This window comes from Triturus cristatus, chromosome 1_1 (assembly GCF_964204655.1).
Source record: "Triturus cristatus chromosome 1_1, aTriCri1.1, whole genome shotgun sequence".
Lineage (NCBI taxonomy): Eukaryota > Metazoa > Chordata > Amphibia > Caudata > Salamandridae > Triturus > Triturus cristatus.
In genome coordinates, this window is record NC_140579.1 from 561,587,124 (window position 1) to 561,601,947 (window position 14,824).

Consider the following 14,824-nt stretch of genomic DNA (forward strand, 5'->3'; position numbering starts at 1 on the left):
ATGGTTATGTCAGTGTTTACAGAGCAGATTGTCAAAGTAGACATCAATTGGTGATAATATCTCTGCGTTTTGAAGTTGCCTAAATATTACCTAAATGATCACTAGGGAGTGCTTATTTGTATCAAGGCGTTTAAATGGGATATAACACCAATCCCAAATAAAGTTAAGTTCTCTGCAACTAAGGAACGTTTCAGATTATGTGCAGGGGTAGTCACAAAGCAAAGACAATTTCTTAATGTATCTATTGAGAATTTATTGAGATGATGTGGGTTATAAGAAAGTTTTGAAGAAGTACAAAAAAAAGGATGCTTTAACACTTTTGTACAACAAAAATATTTGATAGCAGCTCCCCCATTTTAGAACATCGACATAGAGATCATTTTAGACCCTCATCCCTCAAAGTGTTCCCAACTGTAGGTAGGTAGGGTTCGTTGATTGATAGCACAAATAATTGTAACTGTGATGCTATTTAGAAAAGAACTTATAAAGATGGATTTGGTCGGTTAAGTTCATTTTGATGTGTGCAAATGAGAGAAATAACTTTTGATTGAGTAAAAGTTGGCCGAATTTAGGTATTTGAGAGAATTCTACAGATTTGTTGGCAGTTTATTTTAACTTGGGAGGATTATTCCAAGTTGGAAGTTGTTAGACAACATTCAGGACAGTAAGCCACATTATATATTAGTCGACTATTACACATTACCAGTAGGATCACTAGTCTAAACTTCTTTTAAGTTATTTGTAGATCCAAACTTATAAAAGGAAAGACTTCAGGAATAAAAAGGTTCAAAATAGACAAGTGAGTAGACAAACCACCACTAGTGCATAGATTCAGGTATCAAAAGAATTGTCATTTACGTCATTGTGAACTCTCAAAGCAAACTTTAAAATTTGGACATGCTAAATAAACAGATGCAGATGCATAATATGTAGAACTGTGGGTGATGTGTGGATGTATGTGGTGTTTGTGTAGCATGAAACTGGCCAAAAGCAGAGAGGATATTACCTAAAGATGGCGTCATTGCAAAAATAAGAAGCTGAATATTATTCTCCCAGCTAGGTCATTAGAACGGGCTTAATGACATGTTGTGGATAGCCCAAATCAGGGAGGACTTACCTGAGTGGAAGGTAATGAAACAACGTGTTGGATGGTGCGCTGCTGGGGTTTAGGTGCTGCTCCCCTCTCCTTCTTGCGCTCAATTTCATGATTGGAATGTTGAGACAGTTTAATCTTCGTTAGTCCATCTTCACTTTCTTTCTTGCACTCAATTGTATGACTGAGTGGCTGCTGTGATTCTGCAGTCCTTAGTTCTCCTGCTTCCCTTTCATTCTTGCACTTAGGAGCATGGCTAACTTTCGGAAAAGGTTCATCTGTTCAAGTACCAGTGTCTTTATTAGGGGTGGGCGGAATTTGCAAAAGTGACTTTCGCAAATTATCGCGAAAATGTTAAAAATCTCCGCAAAGACGCGGAAATATCGCGAAGATGCAGAAGTTTTTTTCCCGCCCATTCGCGGTATTTTCTGCGTGGTCGCGGCTCGCCAACTTACCCATGCGGTTGCGGCCATCTTGTTTTCACTCTTCTCGCGGTGCATGATCGCGAGAAGAAAGACGCGATCGCGCGACCAATGACATTACTGCGGGCGCGAACTGTCGCGAGACAGCGCAAATGGCTACCAACAATCCAACATCTCGTGGAGAACGCGACCGGATCGGGAAAACTTCTCGTCGAACGCGGGGGTTCAGGTAAGGCGATCGCGCGCGCGCAAGAATGTATTATTTTATAGCGCGAGCAAGAAACAAATTATCGCTAAGCTGCGGAATGCGGAAATTTTGACATTTTCGCGCTCTCCGCAAAACGCGAAAATTTCAAATAATCGCAATTTCCGTGAGCGGAACGGAAATTTAGCCCAGGCCTAGTCTTTATTCTCCTTGTTGTGCAGAGTAGAGCCAACAGGTTGCGGAGATAGGACGGGTGTCAATTGCTGATTCTGATTCTTTTCTTTCTTGTTTTTCTGTGCATGATAGGCTTGCAGAGGTTGCCTGGGCTCACTCTGCTCACTCTCTTGATTTCTGTCCTCATGCTGCTCCTGTTTGATGCTCTCAAGAATCTCCACTTGCCTGCTCTCACGCCTCTTCTCCCGACTTTTCAGTATTTCACAGAACCTTTTCTCATAGTCATCAGGACCCAAGGAGTCTGGAAGCTCTGGCTCCTCTATATGGTGGACTCTAAAACAAAAAATAAATTATTGTCACTGATCTCAAACCCTATTAGTATACAAAACGTCACCCTTCACAGACAGGGCTCCTCCCTCACAGACGGGGAATAATAAATCATAGCCCCGGAATCGGTATTCACAGACTAAGCATCATCAGTTATAGGCTGAAAAGTAACATTCACAAACTAAAAGGTCATCATGACAGACTGGGAATCCCAATTTACAGACTTGCAATCATCAGTCACAAACTGGAATTCATCACAAACTAGGAACATATTGGAATCATCACTCATCTTTCCCACACCAGAAATCAGTTGTCACAGACTGGAAATAATCATTCATCAATCCCACCAATCATCAGTCACAGACTGGTAACATCATTATAAAGCGTTGTGCAAACGATAGCTAAAAGACTTGGACTGATTATTTATCATTCATGCAGCAGAAATAAGCAGTCACATAATACAAATAATCACTCACCATTCACACACTATAAATCATCAGTTACAGACTGTCATGCATCCTTCATCAATCACTCAATATAAATGATCAGTCACGCACTAAAAATAATCAGTCAGAGCATGGCAGGCATCAATCATCAATCACTCATCATAAATCATCAGTCAGAGACTGGCAAACATCATTAATCAATCTCTCACTATAAATCACCAATCACATACTGGCAAGCATCATTAATCAATCTCTCACTATAAATCACCCATCACATACTGGCAAACATCATTCATCAATCTCTCACTATAAATCACCCATCACATACTGGCAAGCATCATTCATCAATCTCTCACTATAAATCACCAATCACAATCACATACTGGCAAGAATCATTCATCAATCTCTCACTAAAAATCACCAATCACATACTGGCAAGCATCATTCATCAATCTCTCACTATAAATCACTCATCACATACTGGCAAGCATCTTTTATTCATCATTCACTATAAATCACCAATAACATACTGGCAAGCATCATTCATCAATCACTCGCTATAAATCACCAATCACATACTGGCAAGCATCTTTTATTTAACATTCTCTATAAATCATCAATAACATACTGGCAAGCATCATTCATCAATCACTCACTATAAATCACCAATCACATACTGGCAAGCATCTTTTATTTAACATTCACTATAAATCATCAATAACAGACTGGCAAACATCATTCGTCAAACAGTCAACAGAAATCATTTGTCACAGACTGAGGGGCCATATTAGGAGTGGTGAACTCTTATTCACTAGGATCAACAAGCATTGGCAAAGCCAATAATGCAAGAGCTATTGACTTTGTCAATGTCAATGTGTTTCACCATTGCATGGCCTGATGAGAAGTGTACAAACACCAGCATAGGTACCACCCCATGAGGCAATCGCAGCTCGTATGCCCGCATAATTCATAGAGCCAACCCCTGGTAAACAAGAGGCACCTGTTATTCTTACTACCCAATATTCTTGGAAACTTGCCAAAAATTCTTTCTAAGCAAGCATTCAGAATTAATATTAATAATATTTTATTGGTGCTATGTCCTCAGCAAATGTACTTTCCTGCCACAAGAAGACAACCCCCCACCAATGTTAGCAGTGACCTTTCGGCTATGGTTAATTCATATTTTCTAAAAGGCTGGGATACATTAATGTAACTCATAAAATGTACTCATACTTAAATACAGCGATCTAGTATGTCTAAAATAAAATGCTACAATTAGTGCTGCATTAGGATCAAAATATTTTCAACCAGATAAACAAAAAAATGGTAGAGACAAAATAAACACAAATGCTAACTATCTGAAGTATTTAAAGAGCTGTTCAGTGAACAGAAAAAAGCAATTCTCACTCCCCAGTCCCGCATCACTAACAAAGACCAAAAGCGTCACTCTCGAAAGTTCCTTTGTTTGATGTCGTCTACTTGAGTGTTGAGACATATGGTGACATCATTCATCTAATGGAGACTTTAAAATTAAGGCCACATTTTCGGCGAGTTAGTAAATATAGAATAGCACCTTTCCTAGTGCGTACAACATTCAGGAAAGTCAGAGGCACTTACCCAGCTGAAGTGAAGGCTGAAGAAAGCACAGGAAGAGCGCCAGCAGGAAGTCTTCCATGATAACTATTTGATAAGCTAGTTCCCATAAATACAGAAGTGTATGTTCACAAGGCTGGCTTCAAGAGTCCCAGCTAAACCACCTTACCTTACATTTGAAGGTTTATGGGAATTTTTGGGAAGATGTGGCCTCTTGGTGACAAGAAAATATCCTGTCACATCGGAAAGAATGAATTGTTTACCATCGTAATACAGCTACTTGACTAGCGCGCAATCCTATGGATCGACATAGGAGTACTGTTTTTGAAGCCAACACAATAACTTTATGCATGTCAGGAGCACTTGTAAAGCACTTGAATACCTTTGGGATGTGTTTGCGCTATATAATCCTTCGGGGGAAAAAAGCAACAAAAGAGACGAGGGCGGGAAACAAAAGACAGTGGAAAGATTATCAAAAACAACTTTGGAGCGCAGGAGGCAGATTAACAATAAGGGAAGGCGGGAGAGAGTTTTTAAAAAAAATAGCGGAGAGCAGGAGGAGTGCAGGATGGGTTTTAAATGAACCAGTGAGAGTGGAGAGGTGTACAAATGATGATGATGGGGAGGGAGTTGAAGCTGGGGAAGAAGGTCCGAGTTTTGGCGGGAAGCTCAACATCCTGTGATTGGTGTGGGGGAGGAGTAAAGGAACAAAATGGGGCAATGAAGAGCGGCCAGTTTTGAAGCTAGGGAACTGGGTTTGAGTCTCGGCGGGAGGCTCATCATCCTGTGGTTCTGGACAAATGACTGAATCTCTTCTCTTGTGCCTAAAAATGCACATGTCCGTGTGTAATGCAACTGGCTTGGGTACAGTGCTCCGATACCTACTGAGAGTGGGGACACAAGTAAAAAACATGCAGTCACCAAACACACAAATGTGACGAGAAAATAACATGATTTACAGCCCTGTTTACAAAGGCGCTCAAAAGCAATTGAAAACACGAGTGCTCCTGATCAGGGATAGTAAACAAAGAAAAAATAAGTTCCTAAAATGGTCATTAAATGGGAGCAGTGGATGGATAGCAGTAATTGGTTCATGCTCTCAGGGTGCTAAACACAGGAAGAGGCATGATGCATGCATGCCATGAAGAAATGGGGAGAAAGAATAGAAGACCAATGATGGAGCCAGCACATGGGAAGCCTAAGGGCAGGCTGAAGCACGCAAAGTATGTACAACAAGTCTCTTTCAAGAAAGTGCATGCGCTGTCTAAATCCGAGATGTAAAACTGTATTTTATAGACCTTGAATTCACGTCTGCAGACCCAGACACATCATTAACATAATAGGAACCATCACTCCCTGATCAACATTCACCATTTACAGACTATGAAGAATTATTCACGGACTATGAATAATGCAGCAATTGCAGCTCGTATGGCCAGATAATCCATAGAACCAACCCCTGGTAAACAAGGGGCACCTGTTATTCTTACTACCCAATATTCTTGGAAATTTGCCAATAATTCTTTCTACGCAAGCATTCAGAATTAATACTGATAATATTTTATTGGTGCTAGGTCTTCAGCAAATTTACTTTCCTGCCACAAGAAGACAATCCCCCACCAATGTTAGCAATGACCTTTCGGCTAGGGTTAATTCATATTTTTTAAAAGGCTGGGATACATTAATGTAACTCATAACATTTACTCACACTTAAATACAGCGATCTAGTACGTCTAAAATAAAATGCTACAATTAGTGCTGCGTTAGGATCAAAATATTTTCAACCAGATAAACAAAAAAATTGTAGAGACAAAATAAACGCGAATGCTAACTATCTGAGGTATTTAAAGAGCTGTTCAGTGAACAGAAAAGAGCAATTCTCACTCCCCAGTCCCGCATCACTAACAAAGACCAAAAGCGTCACTCTCGAAAGTTCCTTTGTTTGAAGAAGTATTCACGGACTATGAGTCTTGATCAATTGATTTCCAAATACTTTTGATGCAAAGCAGAATTGCTCACTGTGCCTCACCTAAGATATGCTTTTGTCTTCTCACCCTTCAAGGGCCAGTGGCTAAATGAATAAAGATATAGTGGGTCTATAATGAAGACCCTGCTTTATGAAACTGTAGGAAGACTGCACAAACAGAGCCTGAAACCATCCAGGGGAAAAGGACAACAATATTCCAGTGTGTTCTGGAGTTGTCTCACAACTAATTTACCATACCATACTCCCGGATGTGGGCTGTGATTAAATTAGTTGTCTGTTCTGATAAATAACTTATAAATAAGTGCTTTAGGTTGATCTAAAGAACATTTGTGTAGGTAAATTACATACACACAATTCAGAGAGTGCTGACCTAAGCCCTTATAAAAGGCTATGGCAATATTTAGGTTTGTGTGCCAATTTTGCACAATGCTCTGGCGCCACAAAGCCAGGTCAATTTAATGATGAATATTGTGAACACCTAAACACCTGTAGTTAAAGTAAAATAATGTCTGATGAGCTAGAACAGATAGAGGTGGCTCTTTTGCTACAACTATAAATTTTGCTCTGTGGTGGGATTAAGCACAGATTCTTCAATCCATGAGTTATCCAGACAAACCGACAACAAGATTCTGACTATAGACCATGTAGAACAAACACCTGGAACCCAATTCACAAAGCCATTTCTGCCATAAACCTAAGTCATGGATGAAAATATCTCCATTTACACCTGCCAGGTATTCACAAGAGGATAAATAGCATGGGTAAGTGCATCTATTACTTCATAAATGCATGCCACAACTGTGTACAATCACAAAGTAGTAAACCACATGCAAGGGACAGAGAGAGGGCAGATTAACGTATGTTTTGCCTTGAGAGTGTGTGAATGGCCACAAACCTGTGAGTTTGTGGACATTCACAGGCTTCTCTTCAACCCTTTCTCAACTTGTAAATGGTCAGAGGTTTGCTACAGCAGCCCTGCTGAAGTTAACCCCTTTCATGGTAGCAATGGGAGAAGCAAACACAAGGAGAAAAAGGACGGAGCACTGACACTTTTCAGACACTCATCCCCAGTCACAGATCTGGGTTGAATCCATCATCGTTCTTTCGCTCACTTCACCATCCCAGTTCAGACATGGCCATATGCAAATTAGTCTTGACCCTGTGCCTCATGGGAACAGTCCAGCCCGAACTGCCAAGCCAGGTCCCCCCTGGACCGGAAACAAGCATCCTGGATCCGGTTTCGGGGTAACACCCCTCATGCTAGCTTGAATCTAGTGACAAAGGAATGGGAGGAGAACACTACTAAATGTCACAATTGCTGTGGAAGCGTTTTCTCCACAGCAATTAATCCCCCCCATGAAAAAAACAGGAATAAATATGCAGTTTTGCTACTTTTTTTCTGAATCGAGTCTCTGGAGTGTGACACCAAATCAAAGTGATCAAAGTGGCACACATATGGCTTCCTGTAAATATTGGTTTGTTGTGGAACACCTAGGCTGCCAGCCACTATTTGCACAGGTGTATCAGATACAACTTCCAAAGTTAAACCTACCTCTCCAGTGCAGGTCGCTCACTCTCCAACCTTTCGTTGTGAGTCTGTCGAGCATTTGCAGATTGAATCCCGGCATCTACTTGATCAAGCACAGTTGGTAAGCAGGGTGTGAGGTCATTGTTAGTTTCTGTGGATGAGCTTAGGTTCCGATTCCTTCTGCGTTGCTCTCTGACTAACTCCTCCTCATCTTCCATGGTCCTTTGCTTAGCGAGGCTGTAAAGTATTGATAGAAATAATTACTGAATAATTGCTTTACATTCAGTCTGAGCAAATGAGATGACTGAGGGGCACACAGGTTGATCATTGGACAAAGGATGTATTTGTTTTAGTACATTTTCATAGTATATGTTACAGTACTTGTGAAAATAGTAAAGGATATTACAAAGTAACCAGATTCATGGGCGTAGAAGATTATAACATAACATAAGAGGTGTATTTGTAAATCGCTCGTTCACCCGTAGGGATCTTGGTGCTGGATAACAGATGTTTATTGTCTATTATTAACCTTACAGGGTTGAATTTCTAACAATGTGAAACATAACATATGACCGTACAAATGGATATGTTTAGTGAGTCACCACTAAGTGTTGAGCCTAAGGGACCCCGTTTTTATTCCCAAACATGTTTGGGCAAGTGGTAGGTTTAAAAGAAGGTCAACGTATATGTGATTATGGAGGTTCTCACCATATGAACCATACTGCACAAGGCACCCCCAAATTCCAGGGCAGACAGAATAGCTGACATTCCAACCTTTATGTGCACTAGTATCACAAAAGCAGCCCATGAGAAGCCCATCTTCAGTAGCAGAGCACACATTTCTCTTTCTTAAATTATCACACACACCGGTATGCCTGCTTATCTGAAATCCTCTCAGACTATTATTTGAATGGGCGACAGGACAGAGGGAATCGTGACATCTGAACTCCAAATGGTGATGTCATAAGTGATCTAATTATTTTGTCACTAATGATGTATTCAATGCTGTCATGTGTGATGACATTCGCAATGCAAGGAGGAGGTGATCGTTATTGTTTGTATGATAAACATAACTGTCGAATTTCAGTAGTTTGACAAATTAGAGCCAGTACCACAACTCAGTTTTTAATATACAATATATAGGGATGGGAAAGTCCCCTGCATGGTGATGGAAATGCAGCTCTGCCCTGAGTGACCCAGCTGAAGGGATATCTGGATACTTGGTAACAATTTTTCCTAATGGGTGAACACCAATCGTGCGCACCATAACCTAGGCTGGTCTGACAGATTACAGTATTGTTAAGACCGGGAGGGGCACACAAATGTTACCCTGGTTGTAGTAAAGGGCTGCTGCCCTTATCAAGATAAGAAGCACAAGCGCAGTGGTGGCAGAATACCATAGGTTGAAATAATGATAAAAAAAGTCAACCGGCCTTCTTACCTGTTCCACTGGTGTTAGGCCTACCGGCCCACTCGTGTAAAGTTCTACCGCTGTGTATCTTACTCACCCTTGATCTACATCATATTAGTATGTAGCACTGAGCAACGAGTGTTGTGACTGCGTGTGAGTGCTGTAATGTATGTGTGCCTGTGTGTAGAACAGTACACAGAGGTTTGTGGGTTCCATATTGAAAGCCCAGGGCCTTGGAAAGGCATGTGAAGGTGGAGGAGCCATCCCAGACAGATTTGTGGATTACCTGAACTCCTGAAAGCTGCGTGGGACATATATACTTGAGGAAGAGAGATCCAGGTTCTCTTGTGCACTTCAAAAGTGTTTTTTCAGCCTAAAAGGTCACTGGTCAGTGGTGCCTGGGCACATCACAGAAAGGAAATGGGAATCATAAAGAATAGTGCTGAAGGCCTCTGAAAACCTTTCATAGGCATGTACCAGTAAGTCTGACATCCAGCCGTTATGCTCTAGTCACTCCCATGACGTGTGTGTGGGGCTATCAAGAGTGGAGTCGCTACTGCTGTGACAGACTGCTTCCTGGACAAAGGACAGGACAGAGGAGTAGGCACTTCAAAGTGGGAAACACCCACAACATAAACTTTAAAGACTGAAACACATCTGTGTCAGGGAATAGATTATAAAAAGTGAAGCTTGAGCCTCACAAAATTATCAAACTGTAGCTCTACATCAGTGTGGAGAGGCTCAGCATGACTTCTGCCTGTTGTGACCAGGACAGGGGTCTAAGATCTACTAGTCTCATTGCTGAGCAAAGGGACATCACCCAGGAGAATCTAGACCACTCTCCCTGAATTCTGGAACACCAGCATCTGCCTGCCGAGACGGAGGAGCCTGTGAGAAGGAGGAGAGTGCTTGGAAGGAGTGAGATCCAGTTGGGATCCTGTTAAGTGGACCACTGAAGGGGAGTGTGAGATTCCGGTCCATGTCAGAACCGCCACACCGATCTGGCTGTCTGCCAGTGAGCCAATGTTCATGACCCCCATATACCAGGTAGGGCAACAGTGAAGATTAAATGTGGTTGCCGTGGTGCATCGCTGTGTCAGAAGTAGCTTCTGAAAAGTGTTCTGACACACACACATGCGCACACACAAGCACACAGACACACACACATATATGAATATATATTCACTGAAAAAAACAAAGGTTAATATATATTCACTGAAAAAAACGAAGGTTAAAGTAACGTTATTATTAACACTTTTGTTTATTGGCATTTTAACAAATTCTGCAATGCAGCACAATATTGGCACGGAAGCAGTATCCAGGTGTTTGTTTAATAGCCCATGCTATAAGGCTCAAATGGCAAACAGGAGCAAACAATCTCCCACAATGGATGGCGTTATGGTCACGTTTTCAGGAGGTCTAGATGTCATAGAAAAAATTATAATAAACACTGTAGCTTCAAACTTTAACCATGTCCATGCACGCCTAAGTCTCGTCATAAAGTGTGCGAGCACCAACAATTGCAGATACATGAAGAGTTTTTATGCCCCCGAGAGGGAGGGGGTTGGGGGATGCCATAGGAGACAGATAGGAAAAACGATAATCATGTCAGAATCGGGGGAGCCCTCCTAGATGTGGGGGGACAGGAAAAAGGTTAGGCACGTCAGAACCAGGGAGGCCCTCCCATATCACCCCTTGAACCATGGTTTATCCCCACCATAGATAGTCTGAATCCTATGAGGGGTAATGTACGTCCTGTGAGTATAATTGCATCGTATGTATTTAAGGCATGTGTTGCGCAAACCTTTCTGTGGGTAGACAAGCACACTCCCCCATTTAGTGTCTGTCATGCCCAGGCCCAGGTCAGCCGCCCAACGGCCCGAAGTGCAAACAAAGGTTTCTTTACCAGTCTGTTTATGCCCTCCTCCATCCAGGAGTCCAATTGCCCTGTACTAAAGAAAGTAAATGGGTTGCCAAGTTGGAGACCCACCAACAGAAGATCAGGGGCATAAGGGGTCACAGTACCAGTACGCCGCAGCACAGGCCGCCCGCAGAAGAGGGCAGTGGACAAAAGAATACCTGGGTGGGGAATCCGCAGCCCCGGCAGCAGCAGCTTTGCCAACAACCATCCCTGATTGGGTTCAGTGCCCAATTGTCTGATGTCCAGTAAGCCTATTTCATCAAGCCATTTCGTGATCCACTAAAGCTGGGCTGTGAGAAAGTACAATTTAAAATTTGGCCCTCCTAGGCCACCCTCAAGTGGGGGCAGCGGAGTGTAACTAATGCTACCCTCTGGCATCCGCCATCCCAAATCTATTTCCACAGAAGTGGATAAAGCCTCCGAAACAAAGTCACCGGGATTCACACTGGGAGTTTTATAAAAAAATAAAGAAGCTTCGAGAGCATGACCATTTTAGAAAGTTCATTTCGCACCATAGTTGGTAACTTGAGGGAGCGCCTGAAGGAGACACAGGATTTCAGGGACCCGATTCCCCCCCCCCAGGTTCTCTTCTTGAAGATCCTCCAGGTTATGGTAGACATGGATGCCCAGATATTTAAAAGTTCGCTGAGCCCAAAGTATATCAGGTGGGCAAGAAGTAAGGTGGCACGATCCGGCTACCACCGGCAACACACATGTTCTGCTCCGGTTTACCCGGAGACGAGAGCACCTACCAAATTCCCCAAGAAGCCGCAGGGCCTGGGGAGATGTCACTCGCCCCATCCCGGAAGTAGATAAGCAGATCATCTGCATATAGTGAAACAACAGAGACTAAACCATCTAGAGTAATGCCCAAATCAGAATTTAGCATAGAAAGGGGTTGAAACGTCAAGGGTGCTATATCCCGTGAGGTGGATTGTTGCAGGGGGAATTCCCTTCTCATAAGCTTCTGCATACATTTCCAACAACTTAGGCGCCAGTTCACCCGCAAACACCTTGTAAAACTCCAAAGGGTGTCCATCTGCACCAAGAGTCTTACCTTGACGCTATGGTTTTGAAAGCGTTTCTGACTTCAAATGAACAATGATGGCCAGGGAAATGTACTAAAGCACCGACTCGTGTAGTTATGGTAGAGTGTGGGAACACAAACAAACTATTTTAAATATACCCACCTCAGAATATGGTTTGCCACCACTAAACCACAAATATTAAATTATGCACAAGAGGAATCTGAGAGGCAATGTAAACATTTGAACAGAGTACATGGCATAAATGCCTAGCAATTACGATATTAAGCGAGGGGAGATCTTGAATTTTCTTTATCCTTTATTTCAATGGTTTAAGAATTCCAAGGAACAAGTGCAGTTAAATAGATACAGCCAACGCGTTTCACCCGTGGCGGGCTTCTTCAGGGCATCCAAGTTTTTGGAATTCTTCCAAAAAGTGGATAGGGCCTGTTCTTGTGGAGATTACAGAGGCAAGGGAGGTGCTCACTGTATATTAAGACAAAGAAGACTGTCCTTATTAAGAACCAGTCCAGTTCTGGTCGAAGTTAAGACGTATTTGCGTAATTGAATGTTGCGAAGAAGAGCACAATTGTGTAAACGTGCTCATTTCCAAACTTGAACCTGTCTCGGCTATTGGTACGACCTGGACAGCAAAGATGAGTATGAAGCCATCTTCCTCATCTTATTAATTACCTAGGAAGTCCAGAGGAATCACCAGCAGCACGAACAGATTTTAATATGTGTGACGGCTCATGTAGTTACATCATAATTAAGGCTTCCGGTTTTCCGTTTTTACTGATAAATACAGACAGAAAACAATGTGTTTCCTGTCTGTATTTTTTTTTTTAAAGCGGAAAAATACTGAATTTGGTGCTTATTGTGAGAGAATCTCCATGCTGTCTTTCATGATTTCCAGGCAACAGCTGAGCAGATAGCAAGGAGAGTTAAAAAATATGATGTGGTTTACTTAAATACAGGCATATTTAAACATATATTTGTAGTATAACACTAATATGTACCTGTCAGTGTAGTGTTTTGTGATCAGTGGCTGCTTAATTTGCAAAATCGTGATAGGCATTCATGTATGAGTGCACATTCAAGAGTTAAATAAACCTGGAAATATGCCATTTTACAACTCCAGTTATCCTCAATACACAAAATAAATATGGATAAATACTAATAAGATGGCCAAAAAATAAATATGGATAAATACAGACGGAAATGTTAAAAAAATAAATACCATAAAACCCGGAGCCCGAATCATAATTGATAGTCTTCAGCTTGTTAGTGACATACATTTGCTTTTGTTACACATCTTAATGTAAATCTGACAATGATCTTATCTGCAATTATTCCCTTGTAAACTCCTCCCGCCCATATCCCACTGCCTATATAATGACAGGTGAAGTGATGTTTGGGTTCTGAGGTGCCCATCCCCCAATGACGTCTCATGGCCTCTGTTATTGCTCTGTGGAGCAGGGAAGGGCCCTGGGGAATGCCTCAGTCTGTCTGGAACTCCTCGAATGGAAGAAGCTCCTCCTCTCTGTACAGGTCACACAGCTTAGTCGCTCCCACCTGTATTCAGTCCTCCAATCCCCTCCATTGACCCCACAGCTGTAGAATAGGTTTCATAGTCAGTGGGAGGTCTGGTGAGTAGGGACCCCGGCATTGTGTTTTCTGGAGACACCTTCCCCAGAATCGCCGTACCACCTGTAGGTAATTTGTGCTCTCCTGTGGTATCCCACCGATCCTCAATAGTGTCTGTACGAGCACGTCATGCTCAGGGACAAATGGCCCCATCTCTCTTCCCTGCGTCTGTCTTCCCGTTATCCATTGTGTAAATCATTGTAATTGCCCCGCAAAGTAGTGCGAAACGAAGTTGGGGACTGCGAGTCCCCTTCTCCTGTTGGCCACTTCAGTGTTGACAAAGCCACCTGCTGATGGCCCATCCACCAAATACATGATATCATACGGGAGTCCATTTCAGTGAACCGCGTTCTCGGAAGCCACATAGGCAGTGTGGTAAAGAAGTACAATAGCCTCAGGAGAGCCACAATTTTTAGAAGCGCTGCTCTACCAGCCACCGAGAGACAGAGTACCCCCAAGAAGGACATGCTGGCCTTTAGAGACCTCATGATAGCTCCTAAGTTCCCTTCCAGGAAATCTGTTTGAGAGTGGTAGATCTTGACTCCCAGATATCCTAGGCAACGGGGCTCCCACACGAGATCCCCCAGTCCATCAGGTGGGTCCCTGCCCTCTACAAGTGGGAAAAGCCGGGATTTCTGCCGATTTACTTTGAGCACCGACAGCTCCCCAAACTCAGTCATCATTTCTCTGGGTCCTCGCAATTCACCTCCTAGGTTGTTCAGGAACAATAGCAAGTCATCAGCATATAGTGCTATGTGATGGGTATGTCCCCCTATCTGCTAATGTTTCCATGGCCAAAGCGAACACCATGTGGGTGAGGGGGTTTCCCTGTCGCGTCCCCGCTCCACACAGTACTGCTCCAATACTGTATGTCCCATACGCACCCTAGCTAGGAGGTCTGTATAAAGTAGCTTAACCCATCTCAGAAAGCCAAGCCCCATCCGCATACGTTCCTTTTCCGCATACAAAAACCCCCATTCAAGACTATTGAAGGCCTTCTCTATGTCGATTGTGAAGACAGCTCACTCTCTCCCAACCCACTCGC

General features: G+C 42.7%; 1 protein-coding gene across 2 annotated transcripts in view; it reads right to left on the minus strand.

The window, feature by feature from the left end:
* Positions 1-228: 228 nt before the first annotated feature.
* LAD1 (ladinin 1) overlaps positions 229-14,824 on the minus strand; it is a 118,234-nt gene continuing 103,638 nt past the window's right edge. For both annotated transcript variants that reach the window (XM_085643758.1, XM_085643764.1), the window contains 2 exons: positions 7,800-8,012; positions 229-2,227 (listed from right to left, as the gene is read on the minus strand). In XM_085643758.1, coding sequence (XP_085499884.1) covers positions 1,915-2,227; positions 7,800-8,012 — 526 coding nt within the window. In that variant the 3' untranslated portion in view covers positions 229-1,914. The remainder of the gene's footprint in view (positions 2,228-7,799; positions 8,013-14,824) is intronic.